Source organism: Amphibalanus amphitrite, unplaced genomic scaffold (genome assembly GCF_019059575.1).
Source record: "Amphibalanus amphitrite isolate SeventyFive unplaced genomic scaffold, NRLGWU_Aamphi_draft 000782F_arrow, whole genome shotgun sequence".
Taxonomy (NCBI): Eukaryota; Metazoa; Arthropoda; class Thecostraca; order Balanomorpha; family Balanidae; genus Amphibalanus; species Amphibalanus amphitrite.
Window position 1 is genome coordinate 250,645 of NW_024882276.1, and position 23,550 is coordinate 274,194.

Sequence of the window (23,550 nt, forward strand, 5' to 3'; positions counted from 1 at the left end):
AATGGACATTTCCGGTTTTTGACAGCGCCGGTCTGCCTCCGAGGGGCCCCTTCCGACCTCGATGAAAGTCACGCCTTGCCAATTAATGACGCCGCATTCGGCGGTTTGTGACAGCGCACTGAGTGAGAACCAAACGTCGCGGCGGGGGCCGGTCAGTCGGCATCGATAGCTGACCGTCGTAGGTCAAACAGCGATACACGAGAGCAACATGAGGAGGAAGGAAGACGACGGGAAGAGAGAGCTATCCGATCAGCAGCCGCAGGAAAAGTCAGATACCACTGAGGACTGTCGCACCACTGAAGAAGCTCCTGGGGAGACATATAAGGATGCGTCTGGCTCGCCGTCGAAGATCAGCTCTCACCAGCGCCGGCTGCTGGTGTTTCTTGGAGCGGCCACTGTGCTGGCCGGTTGCTGCACGCTCGTCCAGGTGCCCTTCTTCCCGCACGAGGCTCGTCTGCGCGGCCTCACCAGCGCGCAGAGCAGCGTCGTCTTCAGCTCGTTCTCGCTCTCGGAGCTGCTCTCATTCCCGGTCACCGGCTGGCTGGCGCCGCGCCTGGGCGTGATGCGGCTCTTCCACGCCGGAGTGGCCATTGCCGGCGTCACAGGCGTGGCGTTTGGTCTCGTTGGACTCGTTGGCGACAGCACTGCCTTCCTATCGGCCAGTGTAGCTGTACGTGTTGCTGAAGCTGTCGGCACGGCTGCTGTGCAGACTGCTGCTCGTACCATCGTCGCCAGTCAGTTCCCGGAGCGATTGAACACGGTGCTGGGATTCATAGAGACCATGTCGGGCGCGGGTCTGTGCCTGGGCCCAGCCCTCGGAGGGGCGCTGTACGCGCTGGGAGGCTACGGTCTGTCCTTCTACTTCCTCGGAGGTCTTCAGCTTCTGCTGTTCGTCGCTGGTGTGGTGATGATGCCAACGGAGTTGCCATCGGATGATGACCAGAGACAGCAGCAGAAGCTGGATGAAGACGAAGAGGACAGCAGCTGCTGGAGACGCTGGAGGAGGTCAAGCTTCCTGCGGATGCTGGCGCTGATCGCGCTGACACCAGATAACTGGCTGACGTGTGCCGCACTGCTGGTGGTGGCTCACAACTGGCTCTCTGTCGACCCCCAGCTCGAGGTGTATGTCCACGATACGCTGGACATCTCCCCCGCCGAGCTGGGCCTCTTCTTCCTGGGCTCGTTCGTGGTGTACGCGGCGGCCGGCGCCGCGTGGGGCCGTCTCTCCGACGCTGTCGAGAACACCTTCCTGCTGGTGTCCGGGTTCCTGTCGATGACCGCTCTGGGGGTTCTCCTGATGCCACCGTCCCCACTATTCGGCCTGCCCCCCTCCCGTCTCCTTCTCGGCTTCGGTATGGGGATCCGCGAGCTGTTTCAGGCGGCTGCCTACCCGATCCTACTGGGTCTGCTGCTGCGCCGATCCATAGCGCGCGGTCTGCCCGATACCGTGCAGGGCAGGGCGCTGGTGGCTGCCGTCTACGGTACCGTCTACTCAGTGGGTAAAGTAGCCGGCCCCATGGTGGGTAGTGCGGTCATAGGGCTGGTGGGGTTTCCGGGTCTGGGGACGTGTCTGGGGGTCGCCAACATCGTAATGGTTGTGCTCATGCTAGGCAGGGGGCTGGTGTTTTGGTTACGCAAGGAAAGCATGCAAATAACAGATGCCGTGGCACACAGCGACACAGAAAAGAAAGCTGAAATAGGGACTGTATAAACCTCTACTGTTTCAAAGGAGCATCATAACCGTGCAGCTCATTTGCAACTCCCGACTATCGACATTTCTATCTGTTACCGACAGCTTTTGACCATTGGCATCCCCAATCATCAACATTTCTTAGGACCATTTCTCCGTTTCGTGAACATCACTCAAAACCCTTCAATTATCGACATTTCCTCCTATCATTGGAATTTTCCTTCTCATCAATACCCGCTCATAAGCATTTATATCCGACATAACGGCGGCATTTGATTGCAATGGTCATATTTCAGCCACGGATACCAAAGGTTCATAAGCGAAAAAGCTAAAGGATACTAGCAATTCACAATCGCTCCGCATGCCTGGAAAAGTTGATACAGACTTGGAAATGACACCGAGCTGATCTCGTCGAAGATCTATTGAACCTTGGCCACCACAGTGTGCACCTGAAGTTATGCTGTACCTCATGAACCGTGTAGGAAGTCATTTACATAGCTATCGCTAGGTGCCACTATCAGTGCGCGCCTGAACTTATGCTATACCGCATGACAAGCGAATGAAGTTACATAGTTAAATGCCGCTAGATGTCACTACTGCTCACGCCTGAAAGTATACTGCACCGCACGTCTCCAAACTTATATTGCACCGCTACCGCTAGATGTCACTACAGGTTACGCCTGAATGCATACTGTACTGCATGTCATTGGAATGTACCCGCGCCCGGGTGGGGGTCTCAGCCAACCCAGCCAACCTCGCCAAACAACATGCGATTTCTACGTAATTTTATATTCGCTCGACTCAAGCGACCGCGTGAAAATGAATATACCTAGTGATTGGAAAACACTGGATGTAGTAACTATGTGGCAGTTATTGGGTCTGTTCCAGTCGCATTTCCTAACACCTCTAAACTCCTCGAAGATTGCTTCCCTGTTCCAGTGGCAGCTCTAGTCCCTACAAAGCCAAGGAGGGCCCTGCTCCAACCTCCTCTATCTTGCTCTTGGAGGAGTTTAGAGGTGTTAGGAAGTGCGACTGGAACAGACCCATCGACAAACAACAGTCTGATGTCACGTCTGTACTTGTAGCAACTATAATATGTAGCATCCACTGTAGTGTCGCCCGTTGAGTAAAACGTGAGGAATTTTGCCTGCAGTTTTGATTGCCGACTGTTGACAGTAGTGTCGACTGAGGAGCTCATTCTAGCGTTGACTCGACTTGACACAAGCATTGGGCAGCTGCAAAGTATTCAGTCTCGTCGTGTACCGTATCTACCTCGAACCCCACCGTGCAGCGCCGGTGCCCCCCACCAACCAGCCAGCGCGGCCCGGGCCCGGTAGACCGGGAATGACGCCCTCATTACGGCTGTTCCCCGGGGAAAACAGCGGATACCGGGAGATATGACGCCGTCCAGACCCGACCACGAACGCTATCAGCAGCGCTGTGCTTCTCGGTATGTGCTCATCTGCATATATGGATACATGAGCTGCCATCAGACGAGGTGCTTACGGTCGTTGCGGTTCATATCATGCTCGTACTTTCCTCCCACACAGTTATATTTCATTGTTTGCTACATTCTCTTGCAGGTATGGTTTATTCTGTGACAAAGACATCAGCTTAGAAAACATGTGTCTCTGCTGTTATTCGATTGAGCGATTCGGGTAAAACCATTGACAAATCGCTACAAATTTGGCACAGTACATACAGTATATACAGTACATGGTAGGTATGCTAGCCCTTAAGCTGTAGCGAGGGGAATTTAAAGAAAGGGAGAAAGAAGGAATAAAAAGCTGCTGTATCTTCTTTGCGGTTCATCCAATACTGCGGTCCACTGTTGTTCGGCTGTTGTAGCAGAGAGAATAATTCGCTGCTGTAATGCTGTCGGTAGTAGAGCTGGTGATACAGGGGAACCTGAGAGTCGTTGAAGAGATCCCGAGATAGATCTAGAGAGAGATCCAGATAGTGATGAGATCCTGAGATAGATGTATAGGTATAGATCCACCTTGCATACAAATACATCTGATGGAAGATGCTTTTTAATTTAGAGGCTTGATGATTCTGTTCATTGTATAGACCATGATGCACGAGATGCTTCTTCACTGCTCGGATTAGGGATAGAGGGGTCCGATCAGCTGGGTTTGCGGCACAGTTGGGTAGGTGAAGGACAGGGCATTCGAAGTCCCGATGACCACTGCCAAACATATGGGTGGTAATTACGTTGATAAATTGAATGTGATCATTCGTCCAGTCACCTATTCCTATATCACTGGCCTCCCCATTAAGAAAATTGGCCACTTAATTCGTATTAGCGTTGCTAGTTTAGTTGCCCTCGAGAATCATTAGCTTGACTGCCCAACCTGAGTTCTGCTTAACTCCTATCGGCCTTATCCTAAGATTTATCCTTCATCATTCTTACGCTCATCCACACAAAGCATTTGCCCTCCATTCACTCACCCCAATCGATTTAGCAGCCCCCGAAATTCCCTCCGATAGTGTAAGGTGTCTAGCTGACGACGATCTCCCCGGCGAGATAAATGTCTCTTTCCGAAATCCATTTGCATGCTCCGGTAACCGGCGACAAAGATACTTATCGCAGGGCCGTCCAGAATAATTGCACAAATATCCACCCTACTACTTTATGGGATCCACACACGTCCGATAGACCTATGGTACACATATACGCGATTTACATCCGACTTATCTCTCTATCCGGGAGAGATTACCTATGCCCTCTTCCGGTCCGCGTGTAACACCTCCGTTCACGACCCAGGGACCACCGTTCATATCCTGGAACTCTCCTCAGGAACTCTCCTTAAACCCTGGGATTTACTTTCAAGGCCTTACGTGTCCTGGAGTACATCGTTACCTCCCCTGAGGCTGTCCAGTACCGATTAAGGTACCCTTACAAAATAAGTATGAGGACTTATTCGGGACACTACAGCTTGTCTTATCCGCCCTTTGGGTGACTCACCCCTGACCTTTGGCTTCTTACCTTTGGCATAGCTCCAACTTACTCTCCGACTGCATTGTACCAGTCTTCTCCTTTCCTCTGCCATAGAAACCTCTCACTGCCTCGTTACCCAGTATTACCTAAGCGGGAAATTAACAGTGGCCGGTACCACTGGCGGAAAACGTGCATATGCCCTGCGTACGTGACGGTGTGTCCCTCTTATTATTCCGGTCTGGACGTGGGTTTAGAGAAGTGCATCTGTGTCTCATACAGTCATGCTGGTAAACGTTACGCCATAGGAGACGGGCAAACAAGCCGTCTGTGCCTCACAATGCCCTGTGCCAATATTGGTGGAGTAATTATTGGCGCTAACTCGCAAGAACTCGAAGAACAAAAAACGCATTATTTATCCAAACCAAATCGTAATCCCAAGTTCTAATTGCTGCTGCACGCGTGAACCTAATCATCAGTTCTCGTATACAATCCTAGCAGGCCTTGAACTGCTCTTGATTTAATCAGATGATTTAGAACCAATTAGTACGCACCGATCAATCGTCTGGTTGTGATCCACCGTATCATATTAAATCACTGAATGCTCAAACGGAAATGACTCCTTGAAACTCGTTCGATAGCTTCTGATGGGCTACTAGTTACCTATACAAATTATCTTTATAGAGTGCCAGAACATTGTCATAGGGTTCCCGATAGCCTTTCATAGAAAATCTAATTTAAATCATCCTATTAGCAGTAACCAATGCACATCAAACGAACTGCAGTCCTAGATATCATATAGCATGTCATATTTAAAATTATGCATTAACTGTTTACGTTCTTATCCCGTTGCAACTTCCACAACTAACCATGTTTCTATACGATGACCTTCACCTACCGCACGCGCCCCAATTACGGCTAACCCACTGCCCCTGTTGTGGCTGCTCCTCGCGCCCTCTGGCGGCTCAACGCCCGCGTCGGGGACGACGATACTGGCCGCCGCGCCGGCTGGCGTCGCGTCGACAGTCAGTCAAGGCCACGCCCCGATGGGCGCGTCATCACTCGCGGTGTAGTGCTCGTGCGTGTTGTCTCTTCTGGCTGGGTAGATTCACCGGGTGTGTCAGTGAGTGTGAATCTGGTAAAATATCGCTACAATATCTCCCTGTTCGACATCTCATCAGCTCTATTCCACGTAAGTTTTTTTTTTATTTAAATTCCCGTCCCATTTAATCGTTTCCCAACAAAGATGGTCTTTTCTATTATTTATTCTACAAAAGCACAACGATCGGTACCTATATTAGTCGCATATTAGTTCTAATCCCAAACAATTCTACATCTACCTATTACTCGACATTTCGCAATTTCACTGACGCAAAGTACAAGGACCATCTCAAGTCGCGAAGTGTCAGACCGTCGACCTCAAACCACGACTCTCAACTCTGCACCTAAGTAACAGAAGAAATTCCGTCGTAAGCTCAAGCATTCGTATCTGTCGAAAATCATAACTCATAGCCATATCCATAGATCGATTGCATGAATCAGTCGCCACCTTAAAACATTTCATCCCTTTCCAAACGTATTTACCTGTTCTATAATTGACTTCGACTTCGCAATTAATTCCTATAGCAATATTACCAATGATTTCGCAATGCAACTTTTAGTGAGTACAGCATGAATCTACATCCTTAATTTTACAAACTTCCCAACCTCAAATCTTAATCGCACCTGACTACCGCCGATAATAAATCAACGAACCAGCTTGGCCAAACACAAACACATATTCATTATCCAATGCTGACATGCATCATGTCATCAATCTCAACGTTCGTGACAATGAGCTGCTTATTCAAATTTTAGCATCTCGCTCCCGGCCTAATCGTGAACTCCAACTGACAATAACGTACCTATTTACTGGCGGCTCTGACATGACCTCACAATTCAGATCCTAATATGCAACTAGGGTGTCTGGACCAATAAGTTCAAAGTAATTTAAGTTTTCCAATTCCAATTGAGAGTGCATTTTATGGCAACCGAAAATGTTTGGCAGTCGTCACGGCACGGCAGGCTGGGCAGAGGGGGGGGGGTCAAGGATTGGGATTGAGCAGACTTTTCAGCAGCACTCACATTCTGGAGTTCCTCTGCGCTCGAACTGAAGAGACTTCTCGCGGGTGACCCCGGACTGACGGCGGCTCCCAGATGGCGTCTCCGGCTCCGGCTGCAGACTGTGTCTCTCGGCTGCTTGACTGTGTCTCCCGGTTGGGTGGTGCACCCTTTTATAGCTTGGGGGGAGGGGGTGACTGCCACGCCCTTGCGCCGTCATCTTCCTCTGCCTTCCTCTTGTGGGTGGGCCCGTAAGATGGCGCCCTCTGTCCTGTTTAGTCACCTTGCTCCTCTGTGTCTGCAATTTTGGCCGTCGAATCGTCTTCGTGTTGAGTGCTTTATCATCTTAGTAGTCGCTGGCATAAACCAATCCCCGAAAGGTTGGTGATTTTCGAGTTTTAATTTTGATTCTTCAATTTCATTTTATTCAAACTTTTGTTTCCTTCCGTTTCGTCTGCCGGCAACGCCCCTTGTGACGTCACTCTTGCTCCGCCCACTGACGTCATCTTGGTTGGGAGGGTCGGTAGAACAGCGCCTTCTGTCCGCGGTGGGGACGTCCTGAACTACGTTTGTTTCGGACAACAGCGCTTTCTGTCCGCAGTGGAGACGTCCTGAACTACGTCTGTTTGCTAAGTTTAGCAGATTCCGTTGCAGTGAGACGCCCTGTTGTGCTACCATGGCTACGTGAGACCCAATGTGCTACGTGCCTTAAGCCTGCGCGTGGTCTCACAGTGTGCCGACGTTTGCTTGTAGCTTCAGCTGCTTTGTAATGACTACCAATGACTCATCCTGATGTGACTGTCTTCAGAGGTGCTTGTCTTAATTGGAGTTTAAAGGGACCCTCCCACCTTCAAAAAAGTTAATGAATTGGCATGAAAGTGATGTCGCTCGGTTCAGAAAGAGCAAAAACGAATATCTACCAAATTTCATCGAAAAATATTCACCGGTTTTCAAGATATTAGACTTTTACTTTTGTTTACTTTTTGGGATCTCCGCTGTTCCTAGCGACTTTATTTGAAAGTGCGGCATTTGTTGCGCGCAAACAGCATATACCACCGCGTGCTACAAAACGTTTTAGTCAAACATTTAACGGACGTTCGAAAGCCTGATGACGTCATCAGATTCCCGTAATGGTTAAGAGATAGGGACCACGCTGGTCCCACCCTGCAAGTAAACGGAAGAAATTTCTTGAACACCATAAAGCTGCGGGGGTTGCGACCAGGATAAATGGTGGTTTCTGAGCCTGGCCGCAAACTTGGCTATCTCAACTCAAAACTAATGTTAAGGTGGGAGGGTCCCTTTAATGGCGGCACATTCTGTGCGGACAGTGAGAAATGATTGGGGAGGGTGGACCTGGGGACGGGTGGGAGGAGAAAGGGAATAATGACAAGGGAGGGAAGCGTGCGGCAGCGCTCTGCTCAGCTGCGCGTCACCGGGCCGACCGTGCCGAAAAGATACTACGTTAGATGGTCAAGATGTAGCGTGCTACAAAGCATAAACGCCCTCGGCATGAATTGTGCACAATGTGCCGATTTTATCTGTAATCAGAATAAATTCCAAAACCTGCTTCGATTATCTTAGCATCTGACAGTTTTATATATAACTAGGTTGAAATTAATTGTTATATGATGTTATAGTCCGTTTGCCCCTATATTATTTTATAGTAATGTAATATACTGAATCACTTAGAGCAAAATGAACTTTTATTGCCTTCTCAACATGGATTCAGAGCTGGACGATCGTGTCTGAAAAATTTGCTAGACTTTCTCGAATATGTAACAGAGCTATTAGACAGGGGACGGAAGGTAGCAGTAGTGTATTTAGATTTTTGTAAAGCTTTCGACAAGGTTCCACATCAAAGATTATTAGTTTCATTACAGTGTCATGGCTTAGACGGTTTCCTCCTTAGATGGATAGAGACCTGGCTGGTAGGACGTAAGCAGCGAGTTGTTTTGAATGGACAACAGTCTGAGTGGGCGGAGGTTAAGAGTGGTGTACCACAAGGTACGGTTCTAGCCCCATTGCTCTTTATTATTTTTGTAAACTCTCTGGATAATAATTTAAGCAGTAGGCTTTGGAAATTTACTGATGACATTAAGCTGGCAAAAGCAATTACATCAGACGAGGACATGAAAACATTACAATCAGATTTAAACATTCTTTTGAATTGGAGCAGAAAATGGCAGATGGAATTTAACGTAGAGAAATGCAAAATTCTTAGCGTTGGGGTAAATGAAAATGATCGATATTATTTAAACGCCAGTCAACTGCAAAATGTTTTTGAAGAAAGAGATTTAGGTGTTTTAATCACAAATGATCTAAAATTCAGTCATCAATGTCAAGAAGCCCGTAAAAAGTCTCTGAAAATGTTGGGAGTACTATATAGAAACGTTAATTATAAAAGTAAAGACGTTATGAAAAAACTGTATTGTTCTCTTGTTCGTCCACATTTAGAGTATTGTGCACAGGCATGGTACTCGCTTAGAATCTAAAAAAGACGCCAAGTCTCTAGAGCGTGTGCAGAGGAAGGCCACTAGGATGGTGCGTGGTTTTCGCGGGATGACTTACAGAGAAAGGCTTGTCTCGTTAAATATGTTTTCACTCCATCACCGGAGAGTGAGAGGTGATTTGATTGAATTGTTCAAAATTTATAGAGGTATTGATAAGCTAACTAGATTTTAAGAGCTTATTCACGATAAGTTCGAACTCTACTAGAGGACATGGATGTAAATTGGTAAAGAAATTTTCAAAAACGCGTTTAAGGCAATCCTTTTTTACTAACCGCGTCATTGATATGTGGAATAGCTTGGGTTATTGATAGTTCCTCCCTTAACGAATTCAAATATAACGTGGATTTGTATTTTACGGAGCGTGGTGCGGTCTTTGACACAATTGAAGACGTAGACAACTCTGATAGGTTTCGTTGTTAGGATTCACTCATTGCATTCATTGTCATGTAAATCATGTTCAGTGTGCATGAATGTGTACATCATTGTGTATATCATCCTTGTAACCTTGTTGGGCTCCTGTAGCCTGTTGTTACATTGTAATATATGTTATGTTATGTTATGTTATGTTATAGTCCCTTTGTTTATAAAACTATAGCATTCAGAATATATGCAAAAGCAAATCGTCCTTGAATGAAAAATAGAATAAACAGACCAACGAATATTGCGCTGTTACGTTGAATTTACCCTATATTATCATTGAGCTTAGGGGAAGTTGGGGCAATGCCGGAGTTGGGGCAAAGCCGAAATTCGAGATATTTCGAAAACCGTAAGACATGGATGCCACCTGTCAGTGATGCTCTGAAGCTTAAGTGACTACAATTATCGCATGTTTGTTATTACGAGTCGTCATTCGGAATGCTTCGACTGTGAGGGCGCCAAGAGCGTTTTCAAGGTACGTTTCCCTTGTACTACATGCGCCTTTGAAGCTGCATTTCTTACTCATTATGCTACCGTTTGTCTGGCCAATTCGGTCAAGTAATCTTTAGCATGTCTTTGCATAAGTGTGCTGCCTATTTGAAATTTATACAGCACGTTGAAAAGTTATGGGCCTGCAAATGAAAGTATGGCAGGCTGGGGTAATGCCGAAAACGTGCGATTACGCACGTGTTAAAAGCACGCTACGTGGACTTTACTGCTGTAGAATAGCAACGCGTATTTTTAGTCACACAAATTACACTTTCAACCGACACAGCGGCCTGTTACCTATAAGGAATGATTTACCTGGCATGTTCTTATTATATCACACAATTATAACTTCCAGTGTGCACCGCGTCCTCAAGCTCTTAAAACGCGTGTCAGCTTTGATCAATTCTGGATAAAGTTTGAGATAAAATGGCAAAACATCAATGTCGGCATTCCCCGTAGATCATTTCTCCCATTTTCGGCTTTCCCCGCAGTCCGGGGCAACGCCGAAAAAGTCACTTCTTTGATATTTTTAGTTTGTGCGCTTAACGGTATGCGAATTCATCAAATGCGCCTGGTATGTTTGAAAGGCAAAAGACTGGCCTCTCGAATGACGCCAACAAGAATAGCTTATGTTGTCTACCTTGCGTGCTACGGGCGTCAGAAAAAAGTCTTCGGCGTTCCCCCAACTTCCCCTATACTTCGCAAATGACAAATCAAGTAAAATGTCTGAACAGTTCATCTACCTCCGTCCTCCATTCCAACAGGGCCGCGCTGCACGTGCAGTTCCGGCCACCTACTCAGTGAGATACCGTATCGATCCGCCCAATACGCGAGCCGGGCCCTGCCGCACAGATTGCGCGCCGACACTGATTACGTCATAAATCACAGAGGTCACAGATGACGTCATCAGTCGGCCAATCTCTGCCGGCGACAGTCTGAGGAGGGTCCAGTAGCTGCAGCCCGGACGAGTCATGAGCCGTCGACAGCTGGTCTGAGCTGGTCCCGGAATGACGGCCAATATTTCTCGCTTTTTATTAACTGGGGGAGCTGTCCGGTATTTGTTGCAGACATGACATACTTTTAGAAAGACGTCAGGCTGTTAGATATTATGGTTGCGCGATTTAAGTCTCAATGTTCATTGCCCGGCAGGAACGAAAAGTGATAGGGACAAATAAAATGCCCTCATGGCAAATGGGAGGTTGAATGTCACTCCACCTTCATGAGGTGGTAGTTCTACTTCACTGCTGTCTCTATGTTCCATTTTCAATAACTTGTGCCGATTGTTGGGTCAAGGTATAAAAGCCACTTGATATGACATAGGATACATATATTTCTACCGTGTGCGATGGATCATGACACCGGTGTTGAGGGCTGGCGGGTGACTATGCACAAACGCGGTTTTACATTTACACAGTTATATGCTTCAGGGAGTCCATTGAAAATACTCCTTTCGCATCAGGGAGATGAGACAATACCTCATCACAAACTTCTGACGCATACCGCAACATACAACAAAGATGACAGGCCTCAGAGACTCATGACACGGACTGCTTTGAATATTCATTGTGTTTCAATCGAACATTCAATTGATTGTTCAATGTTCATGCCACCTTCACGAGTGATCGTGGCTCAATGATACATTAGCCATCTGTTTGCTTACATATAACACCACGTCATAATGTTACAATTAAGTCTCGCGAGGCGGTGGATATGAATGCCGTGCCCCTTAGGCAGCGGTCTCCTGACTCTAGTGGTCAGGAAATGATCTAGGGGACTCAGCTCTTTGCCGGTCCTATTGACCAGCTGACGGAGTTGTGATGCCGTAGATGCACGTCACGGGCTGCTCAGCCCACTCTGTACATATATTTGAACACATACATGTAAACACCAAAAGGAATGTCTTATGATTGTCCTACAGTGACGCAGGTTACACAGAAAACATGTTGATATCAAGTCCAATGTCCATGCCATACCCTGGCTAATAAATGTCTTTTTTGCAGCAACCACACAATACCCTGTAATTGCGTCTATCATTCTGGAGAAGTTCATTAGCAGGTTGAAATGCTGGTAGCCGATGCGGGCACTTTGAGTGTCAGGTGGCCGTTGGAGGTGGCCTCGTTCAGGCAGACGCGGTTGTAGGAGCGCGAGGTGACCAGGCCTGTGAGACCGGTGCTCGGGTCGGCCGACAGACCGCGTTCCTCCATCTCGCGCTGTTCGACCTGCTTGGCGCCGCTGCGGCGCGGAAACACCGAGTTCTCCACCTGTAGGACGTTGTTGACGTCGGGCAGACGGGCGCACTGACATGCCTTGACGAACGACTTTTTGAAGTTGTCGCTGAGGAAGGCGTACAGGATGGGGTTGACGGCCGAGTTGAAGTAGGTGAGGATGTAGACCAGCAGGATCACACACACCACCACGGGGCTGTGGCGGACGCGCGACTCCTGGGAGAGCATCATGGTCAGCTGGGTCACCCAGAAGGGCAGGTAGCAGAAGAAGTAGACGGTGATGACGGTCAGCACCAGGCGCGTCACCTTGCGATGGCTCTTCTTGCGCTCCCGCGATCGGTTCTTCGGGCCGACGTGACGCAGCTTGTTGATGACAAAGATGTAGAAGATGAGTATCAGCACCACCGGGATAGCGAACGACAGCACGAAGGTGTAGAGTGTGAAGGCCTTCTCTCCTCCGATCGAGTCGGGCCAGTAGATGTTGCACTTGCCCTCGTACTCCGCCGCGTACATGAAGAGCGGCACCACCATCAGGGAGCTCACGGTCCAGGCGGTCAGACAGACGATCTTGGAGACGATCGGGGTGCGCCAGCGGGTGGAGCTGATGGGGTGGCACACCGCCAGGTACCGGTCGGCGCTCATCACCGTCAGGAAGAGGCTGCTGGTGAACTGGTTGATGCTGGTGATGGTCCAGTAGATCTTACACACTACCAGCCCGAACGGCCAGCGGCCCAGCGCCATGGTGGTCAGGATGAACGTGATACTGATGAGGAAGATCTCGTCCGCCAGCGCCAGGTTGAAGATGTAGAAGTTGGTGACCGTCTGCATTTTGCTGTAGCGCAGGATGACGTAGATGACGAGCGTGTTGCCGCTGAGGCCGATAATCATGACGAGAGCGTAGAGTATGGCGTTGATGACCTTGTAGATGTCGGCAGAGCTGGTCACCTGGAGGCAGTTGGTGGTGTCGTTCTCCAGTATCTGCAGCATTGTGCAGTTTCGGTACAGAGTTCCCGCCATGGTGGAACCTTTGCCACGGTAGCAACAGAAATATGAAAGGTTTCCTCTCGGTATTGCAGCAGGTCAAAGCTCACATCATTTTCTTTCAGCCGTCAGCTCAGCAATTCAGTTGCCTGGAGAAAAACAGCCCTCAACCTTTCAAACGCCTGATCCAGTCCGGATGTTTGGCACGCAGTAGGACGAAAGCCCAACGCAATGAAAGCGTCCAATATCCGGAATGGCGAATCGACGCCTGACGTTGTTTTGTACTCCTGTTGCAGCTTCAAAGCGGATCTCCAGATGGAAGTTTTGGCTTGTCTTTTTGTGTCTGAGTAGGTTGTTGGTGGGTCTCTGAATCCAATCTTCCTTGGTACGTCGTTATCTGGAACAAAAGAAAACATGTTTTATGCATCTATCGTAAAAGCACAATGCTCGTACGATGTCGATGCCGTTCGTACGATGTCGATGCCGTTAGATTTGAATTGAACACTGTTTCATTATCCTTTGATGACAAGAAGACAACTGCATGACTCAATGATAGTCGACAGACACAATAAGCAAGTAGCTGGTCACGATGAGCGACCAATTTTCTTTTATCAAGCTACGTCCTTGGTTCATAATTTTGTTTAGTTGACGCAAATGTAATATGCTTCGCCTTTTCTGTCCTTTTTATCATTTTTATAATAATAATTCACAGAAAATATGTAACTTTCCTTGACAAATGCAGAACTTTTATCATTTTATGATTCAGTTTTTTACCCATTGGTATTAACACCGGGCAAAATAAAGAGTTTTCATTTTTGCAATATTACATCAAGTCGCCAATTACCCATGTTGTCATGAAGGTACAAGTTAGAAACTGGCCAAATGGCGATGCATCGCCAAACAAGGAAACCCTGCACTGAATTTAAATCTGTCGCATGTTTGCGGATATCCACTGTTGCAAACACGGTTAACAAGGGGCAATTAGGAGCGACATCACAGCTTAGTGCTATTCTGTGATCGAGTAATCCGCCAATCAACAACAGTGAGGGTGACGCTGTTCCTAAAAATAGGTTTCTTTGTTTGAGAAAATCTGCATAAACACAGCTTTTCAACTTGTGAAGCTTATACAGTGGAAATGTGTTGATGTTTTCTTGCCTTTCTTTCAGCATGCGATTGCAAGCAACATATCAATATCGGCGGAAATGGATAGTTAGATGAACTCAAGGGTTGTATTTTAAAGTGGGGAATAAACACTAAATTCCCACCTCACCCGAGTGATCTACGAGTGCTGAGTACTAACCACGAAGGGGTAATAACCACTTTTTGGTAGACTAATGGCGTACGGATTCCATGTAGAAACGTGAAACCAAACCTAGCATAATCTCAACTACTATAAGAACTGTGACGTAGTAAGTGCTTATAAAAAAGTTAGATAACTACTAGCTCCCTGTTGCGGGGTATCTCTGCAACACGTCGAGTGTCGGAGGTGCCGACTTTTCTATTCCATTATCGGTGCGGTGGGCTGCCGCGTTCACAAGTGGCTGATATATGGCGCCGCCGGTCCAGGGGCTAATGGACCATTCGTCTTCCACAAAAGGACGCCGTCTCAATAATATAAGATCTTCCTCAATATTTCACCGCTATCAGCTGAAGGCACCGCCACCAACTGACGACCCGAGCAGCGTCATTTTCTAAACTCGCCAAGAGCTCTTTTCCGCACTAATGCCTAATCAGCCTGACCTAGATCCTGGCGAGCCGGTGTATTCTTTAAACCAACGTCCCAGACAGGCACAAAGTTCAGACGAACCGTTTACTATGCGCCGCGTTTGCCGTCTCGCGCGGCAGAAGTCGCCGTGTTGACCGTGGCGCAGCTCGTTGTCAAAATTGTCACCCATACTGCGGGGCTGCCGCGAGACTTTGGGCAGTCGCTATGAATAATAAATGGCCGGGCCGGCGCCGCGGCGCTGCGAAAGGCGAGCTGTTTTGTCGCCGCCCTGGGAAAACCCTGCCGTGGGACAGGCGGCGCGGGGCTGACGCTGCCAGCGGTGTTTTTCATACACACCAGGGATAGAACACGCTAGCTGCCGAGGCTGCTCGCTGTGGGCGGACCCATTCAGTGCTCCATGTCCAGCCGTAAAAAAACTAGTCTGCGGTGAATCCCATTTTCGCGCGCCCGATCCAAAGCGCACTCTGAGTCTGATAATTATTCTACCACACATTGGGAAAGTGGCGCGGTGATTTTGTGCTGTGCAGAACCCGCTGGCCTAATTGTTAGATGCAAGTGACATTGTCCAGTAACACAGTCGATTTTCGGATAAGGGCACTGGCAGTGTAGTGCGAATGTGCGTTAAAAGGTGTGTCTGCAGTCTGCACTTTCTCACTCTCCCTCACTTCCCTTTCCCAGCATGGAATTCTCTCTCTCTCTCTCTCTCTCTCTCTCTCTCTCTCTCTCTCTCTCTCTCTCTCTCTCTCTCTCTCTCTCTCTCTCTCTCTCTCTCCTCTCTCTCTCTCTCTCTCTCTCTCTCTCTCTCTCTCTCTCTCTCTCTCTCTCTCTCTCTCTCTCTCTCTCTCTAACCACCCTCTCCCCGAATCTCTGCCCGTCCCCCTCTCACCCCCTCCCCGTCCCCACTGGACGGACGCGGAGGTGACCGATGAGTCTGCCTGCCGTCTGTCTGGTCCCGTCCTGCCCGGGAGCGGGACCATACGGACCATGCGAATCAGCGTGGACCAATAGGGACAAGTCTGGGCCACACCTACCAGTCTGGGTGATAGGAACAAGTCGCAGTCACAGGGGCAGAGGTGGATCGCACTTATTTATCGTGGAACATACAGACATTAGTCTGTGGGGTCTAGGATATACAGTGTAGTCCACACTGACCCATTCGGACAGCATATGCATTAATATACAATATACATATGATGTTGCAAAATCGAAAGTGCAGTTAAAGGTTACTTCCGCCAGCATTCATAAAGCCTTTGTCTCGTGTTAAGTGACCATCCCACTTTAAAATTAGCTTAGAATTGAGATTTCGAGTGACCATCCCACGAAGCTTCCGGCGTGAAATTGAGGCTTCAAGACCCGTCAGATGCTACTTATCTCGTATCAATGATCTACGAAATTCGCCAAGCTGAAGAATCGTCAAAGCGTCACCTCCGTCTTCAAATAACCTCAACACACGCAGTAATTGCACTTTGACTTTTCCCTGTTCCCAGAATCCTACAGATAAGCTTCCTGCCACCTTTCCGTCTGTCCTGGAACCGCTCGTGATGAGTTGGGCTCATCTCTTCACCATCGCCTCTTTTTTGCGTGACCGTAGCGGCCACGGCTGTTCAGTGGTGCATGACGTGGCGCTCGCTGATTGGTCGATTGGTGGCTGCATGTGACGGCACTGGCGCACTACCGAGTCTAATTCTGTATAGTTTTATCCGGGTGCTGTCACGGAGCCGATAACCGTCAAGTGTAGTCTCCCAGGTGCACTTTTATCGGGCATTGAAAGCCATACTTCCCTCCTACGTAAGCACTTTGAGCTGGCGTAAGCAAGTAAAACTTATATTTTATTGTATAATGTATATCTCTTGCTCTGTCTTTCTCTGTTTCGCCTTATCACTATCGCACTTAATCTCTTTTTTTCTCTCTCTCTCCCTCTCTCTCTCTCCCTCTTTCTATTTCTCAGTCTTTTTCTCGGTCTGTCTCTCTGTGGCTTCCTTTCTTACTCTGTCCTTCCTCTCTTTTTCCTCTTTTTGATAAATACGCAGCTGCAATGTCTATTCCGTAACCACTCTGTATCTCAAATCCACACCTTTGGGGTCTGCTGGCTGCCCGTTTGGATCGTTTGCCAGTTTGCTGTACCTGATTGTGCCAGACTCGTGTTGTCCGGATGGTGACCAGCACAGTGCACAGAGCACACTCAGCTGTCTATACTCAGAGTTTCTTCAGGCTATGTCTGGTCTACAGGTGTTCCTGAGAGGGGCTTCCGTGCAGTCATGTCGCAATGACGCTCGCCTTTCCTCGGGACAGCCGGAGATAATGCAACGTAGAAACATCGGCGTGACGGCCAGTGACGTCCCCATACCCTGGCCATAGCTATGCCAGTCGGAGAGCCAAGCAAGAAGCAGGAAAAGGTGACTTGTGGGCGCTGGTGGATCAAAAAAATGTGTGTGTGTGTGTGTGTGGGGGGGGGGGGTATTTGTTCTTCCGGCAGGTCTAAAATCTACGGAATTTTGTAGTTCTATGGTTCAGAAAGAAATCTCATGAACTCTCATATATATTATATTAGCAAAGGTGTGCTTCAAATGACATAAGAAGCAAACTGCCATAAGTAAATAATGAATCAAAGAAATGCCACAAACATTGTTCATTAGATAATATTTGGAGGAAAGCACATGGCGTCAAATACCTCGTTTCTCGGTCTGCCAGTACTGGTGGTAGCGAGAGGGAATCGGTACGGTCCTGCCGTATATACCTACCCACGGCGACTATGTTCCAGGCACGCTCCACCCGGTTTTCCGCCCGGTTTGGTCCTATCCCGTGGCACATTGATCCTGCGGTCTCGTCGTGCGCGGACTGAGAAAATGCTGTGGCCAAGCAGCAACAGCATACCACCGGCTTATTGGTGTTTTTGCTATCGGTTCATAGTCGTTTTATTACGTTCATATTGCGGAGCGAGATTGAACTGACTAGGAATCAAGTGCTGTAAAATCAGAATTGCGAGCAACACAGTCGCGCATTGGTGACACTTTGTTGGCCTAAAAAGTTGCTAGTGACGCAAAGCCTACCAATTTTTGTCTTATCCACTGTTCATCTTTCAATGCCCTTATTGCGGTGGCTTTTAACTTAAACGCAGGCTTAAAATTTTAGCTTTATGTAGTTTATAAGGGCTTGTAAAGTACTTATCTTCAAACTAATCAAGCGATGATTTTGTTGTTTAAGCCGAAGCTCTCTGGAACACATTTTCTAATCAATAAGCGCAACCATTTGACAATGTTTGCTTACCATTTGTAAATTACCGCACAAATCAGGCAAGCGCATATATTCTAACCATATGCTATCGCTATTGTAAAGCCATGAAATTATCCATCGCTATATTTGAAACGCTTCAATTATGATAAATGACACAGGCCACTCTTACCAGCGCCTATTTCAGGCTAACATTAACAACTTGCTCATCACAAAGAACAACTTTCGCCTAGCACATGTTTTCGAGAAGGTCACACACACGCCCCGTCATGTGTTCCATCGTTCCGCTCCAAGCTATTAGACAGCAGCGCATTAGCGTGGGCCTGCGCATCACAACGGCTGAAGTTCTGACAGTTTAGAAAGGCTCCATGAAACTCTCGGGCTGGTAAAGTAATGAGAACGCCTGCGTTGAAAGTGAGCCCTCATTATGACATCCCATCAGGCATGGCTCAAAAGATCAGTAAATCATGAGAAGATAGTGAGCAAATTTGACACTTTCATGAGTGACAGTAGGGAAAAGTGCTAATTTGCACTGCCGCTGCCTGTTCGTTCTGCACTACGCTACACAAGGCAGTTGATGCGCTACTCCGTATGTTGGCTAATAGGGGTGCTCATAAGCTCGCTATTATTCAGAATGTGTCCAGGAAAGCCATTCCTGCAGCCTGGCTGGTCGCTGGACATTTTGTCTGCACCGGCTGACCCGGCGGCCCCACCCCGGTGATTGATGGAGCTGTCCCTCTGCCCAGACGACTGAGGTGGGGAGGCGTGCCGCCAGTAATTGGGAACATGGGGGCCACCGGCCGCTGCAGTCATGCCATCAGCACGGAACGGACAAAACAGCGCGGATGGTCTGAGTCCCTAGACAGGTCAATGGAATGGAGACGACTCACGGATCCGCAGCCGATGCCACGATCACCTACAGTATCTGACACTCAAAATTCAAGGCATCTGATAAGCTTCGTTAATTATTAGCAAATTGAGATTCAGACCAGCTAATTCAGACCCATCCGGCATCAGCCATCCACAAAAGATCAAGCCAATCGCAGCAGCGAGGCGATAATGAGTTGACAGTTTGATAGTTCTGAAGGCTCTGCTATCGAGTTCCTTGCACTCATTTCTGCCATTCAGAGTTATCGAGGCTGACTTTCGTAAATCTATCGCGGCCAAAGTTCGATCAATATCCCGCGAGTTGCTGGGGGGGGGGGCGTTAAACGCCCCCACTTTTTTCGCCGGGCCATAGCATAAAAACGGCGCGCCGCAGGCGCGCCAAATTTTGGGTACCTGTAGGAAATTGATTGAAGTTTATTGTGACAAAGTTAAAAAAAAAATCGGTCGGAAAATTTTGAGATATCGAGGTTTTAGTGACGTCATGATTTCTGAGTTTTCGACCAAAAACGGCATATGTTCAAAAAATCAAATAAAATCACAGAATAGACATACAGACATGCCGTAAACGCCATTAGACTGCCAATACCATGATCAATGAAATGGCTATCTTCGATTATTGATTATCGTTCCGCATTTTCCATAATCTTGAACTGAATCTTGGCAATTTTTCGTGCCTACTTCGCGACCATGATATATGCATTTCTTAAATTGAACTTTTTGAGCCAAACACGTACACATATGATAAAATGAATGTCACCATCGTGTTCTGCGCCCCAAATTACCTATAAAACATGTGTCACAGGCTGCGAATATCAGTTTTGATTTTCGGGGATATGTGCCTACCCGGTTGACCTGACCTTGACCCTGACCTATGCTTGACTGACCCCTACATGGAGCTGACACTCTTGTAGGCCTTATATGATGGATTGTGCACCGCTTTGACAGAGTTTATGACGAGAGGCGCCCATTGCGAAGTCCTGAAGTCCATGCTACTGAAAGCCCGATTTCAGGTGTTTGACCTGACCTTGACCCGACCTGTGACCTCAAAATTCAACTTTAAAGTACTCATCTGAAGCGTCTCGTCGCGCTCTTTCGTTTGCCGCCTCGTGCGTTTCGCTGTGCCTATTGGTTCTCGAGATATCGGCTGGGGGCGTTTAACGCCCCCCCCCCAGCAAACGGTGGGTGGCGAAATACCCCAGCAACTGCCGGGATATCAAACTTCATGCATGGCGGCCAGTTTATGCGGCTGTTTGCATGAATCTGGAGGAGGGCGTGGGGGACAGCTCAAACGGAGCTGGGGCGCCATGCCGAGAGGCTGGATAAATAGCCACGGTCGTGCCCGCGGCGAGGCGACCGATGAACGATATGACGCCGGCGGTGGCGCCATGAATAAAGAGTGTCCTCGTGTGGCTGGTCTGGCCTGCATTTGTTGCAGATCCGATATGAATATTTATTTCAGAAACAATCTCGGCTTGGAGTGGTAAAAAGAAATGCAAACAAAGCTGGCATAAATTGAGAGGTTCTGCTCCACTAAGACTGAAGAAACCCCTGCGAGCTGCAAACTTTTCATTAAGTAAGTTTTGTTGAACATCTTTCATGTATGCAGCGCAAGATTTCCAGGGGAATCCACCGACAAATCTGAAACATTTTTGATATGATTCATATCTTCGCAACCATAATATCCGTTGGGAATAGTCTTCTCTGCTAGTTAGCGCCATCCCATCTGCACCGATGTAGATTTCTCTTGATGGATTTAGTCGAACTTGTCAGGGGTGCAGTTCTGCAAGTTTTTCTGTTAACATTTACTTTGCTCTGACCAGGTCGCTGCTTGCATTGGAAACTTGATCTGTTCTGGGGCACCCACTCGGCAAGGCATTTTACATATGTGTCACGGCTGCTATGCTTCTGCCTGCACGTACGCACAAGCAGGGCCTTTTTGACTTCTCGAGAACGGCTAGGCAGATTGCCCTCAAAGCTGATAGGACGGTAGAGCCTCGAGGTTTTGACCGTACATCCGTTGATGGAGGAATCCCCTATATCAATCTCCAAAAGTGCGTCTTGCCAGGTAAGCTCGCGTGGGGTCGTGGTTAATTATATAAAAGAAGATGGCCAGCTACTGAATGGGAACCAGCAGGATATCTTATGGACATGGCTTTTTCAAGCTGGAAGCATTTATTTAAGCTGCTATTCTATGGCAGGATTTGTCTGTTGGATCAGTAACATAATAAAGGAAAATGTCCCCATTAGCAAATAAAGCTGGAGATGAATAAAGCTAGGTCCGTACTTCATAAGATACCTCTTTATTTACAGTGAACGGGAGCAGGTATGACACTGCACTGGCGCTTCTATCCGAATGGTAAGACTACACTAGTTTAGAATTACCTTATTCCATGGATCTCATACAAAGCATGCATTGCATAATGCATACTTAAAGACATTGAAAGCTTTATAGCTGTCTTCCATTCTGTCTCCCAATCTTCCATTCTGAAAACTTATTACATTTTAATAGGCGATGGAAACAAAGATTCATAAAGCTAAGAATTCCTCATCAAAGGGGTCATCGCTACAAAAAATAGCTACCTATGTATTTAGGTATGTCTCGCCTCGGTATACCTCATTGATAACATTAATCACATGAGTAGACCTGAATAAATTCCAAAGCTGGTTCATAACCCGCAATTGGACTATCAGCAGTATGTAAAAGAAAACGTAGACCAATGAGACCAATGCTTGGAATCATTGGTAGGAATTATTGATGACTGTTATGCCGAATCTTATAACGACCTATTCCAAATCAAATTAGGTTGACACACGCCGGAAATCTCTTTGGTTAATTCTATGATCAGGAAATAGCAGGCTAAGCTAATTATGGACAAGCTTATTGTATACCTGATCCTATTATGTACATAATTAGCACGGATGTCGTTGACTTTAACTCATGGACGTCGAACAGACAGCGGAACTGTTAATCCACAGTCAGTCCACAGTTGTCACAGGCGACAGTCCACAGTTGGTCCACAGTCAGTCCACAGTTGTCACAGACGACAGTCCACAGTTGGTCACAGCCATTTCACAGTTGGTCCACAGACGACTGTCCACAGTTGGTCACAGCCAGTTCACAGTTGGTCCACAGACGACTGTCGACAGTTGGTCACAGGTCACAGTCCACAGTTGGTTCACAGACGACTGTCGACAGTTGGTCCACAGTTGTCACAGACAACAGTCCACAGTTGGTCCACAGACGACAGTCCACAGTTGATCCACAGTCAGTCCACAGTTGTCACAGACGACTGTCGACAGTTGGTCACGGGCGAGCGACAGTCCACAGTTGTCACAGACGACAGTCCACAGTTGTCACAGCCAGTCCACAGTTCCAGTCCACAGATGACTGTCGACAGGCAGCTTTCACTCGGACAGTCCGCATACAATCCACTAACGGTCCATTAGTCTGAAAGCAGTTCAAAGCAGATATTTGCATGGAGCTGAGCGGTAAGTATGATCCAAACGATTGTCACGACTAATGCAAGCTACAATTTATGATCAAATAGCAGGTCACTTGGAACATATCTGCTGGAGCTTAGGTTTCATAGGCTTTTGAGGCGGCGATAAAAGCAAAGCTCTTGGGGGGGGGGGAGGTGTTGCTTTTACAGCACCCAGAAGAAGTTCCCAGGTAATGCCAGGCAATTCCAGGTTAAGTACCATACACTTGTGAATTGCGGACTATGTTCAACAAAGTCATCGCAACTGTACAGGAAATTAATATGTACGATTGCAATTGCAACACATCCTCTTTAGATAAAAAATCGCATTTTTGTAGCGACCAAAACATGACGATGGATCAATCCTGAGATACTCATTGCCCATTGGGCACTCAGGGTGATGGCCTCTCGAGCCCTTAGTGGATCTCTTGACAATACCATGTCTCGTACTGCAATCTCAGCAAGTCCCTCGACGAAATGAAAGAGTTTTTTATGACTTACGAGATATCAAATCACGATCCGTGTGATCAGGCTCATTTTAACAGATCAAGATACACATATACGATTACCTGGTCCGCGGAGATTTTCTGCCTCTCACCTCAGTCTCTGTCTTTGCGTCGACTGTGTCATTGTCGAGTTCGACGCCAGACCCGCCGCTGCCGCCGCCGCTGCTGCCTCTCTCCGACCACGGCCGCCGCCTCCGCCGCCGCCGTCGCCGTCGCCAACGACGATCAGGCTACGCAGGCGCCGGAGCCGCGACGACGAGCGCCGGCAGCGACGGCCATCGATTTTCGAGAGGAAAGAAGGCACTACCGACGGCCGGAGATGTGTCTCGGTGTGGAACCGAGGGAGGGGGAGGGGGTGAGAGTTGCTAGG

General features: G+C 47.9%; 2 protein-coding genes across 2 annotated transcripts; one reads left to right on the forward strand and one right to left on the reverse strand.

The window, feature by feature from the left end:
- Positions 1–208: 208 nt before the first annotated feature.
- LOC122366063 (MFS-type transporter SLC18B1-like) lies at positions 209–3,038 on the forward strand. The gene is made up of 2 exons (XM_043337841.1): positions 209–1,495; positions 2,982–3,038. Exons 1-2 carry the CDS (start codon positions 209–211, stop codon positions 3,036–3,038), a joined length of 1,344 nt encoding a protein of 447 aa, XP_043193776.1.
- An 8,418-nt stretch (positions 3,039–11,456) lies between these two features.
- On the reverse strand, positions 11,457–23,379 carry LOC122366066 (somatostatin receptor type 2-like). The gene is made up of 2 exons (XM_043337846.1): positions 23,273–23,379; positions 11,457–13,747 (listed from the first exon to the last, which is right to left on the reverse strand). Exon 2 carries the CDS (start codon positions 13,384–13,386, stop codon positions 12,193–12,195), a length of 1,194 nt encoding a protein of 397 aa, XP_043193781.1. The 5' UTR covers positions 13,387–13,747; positions 23,273–23,379; the 3' UTR covers positions 11,457–12,192.
- Between the last annotated feature and the right edge of the window lie 171 nt (positions 23,380–23,550).

What these genes read in the sequence shown, in the direction of transcription:
- LOC122366063 (XM_043337841.1), top strand. Translation starts at nt 209, where the DNA reads ATGAGGAGGAAGGAAGACGACGGGAAGAGAGAGCTATCCGATCAGCAG. An exon ending in TCTACGGTACCGTCTACTCA is followed by an intron (nt 1,496 to 2,981) that starts GTGGGTAAAGTA and finishes CCCACCGTGCAG; the next exon opens with CGCCGGTGCCCCCCACCAAC.
- LOC122366066 (XM_043337846.1), bottom strand. Translation starts at nt 13,386, where the DNA reads ATGGCGGGAACTCTGTACCGAAACTGCACAATGCTGCAGATACTGGAG.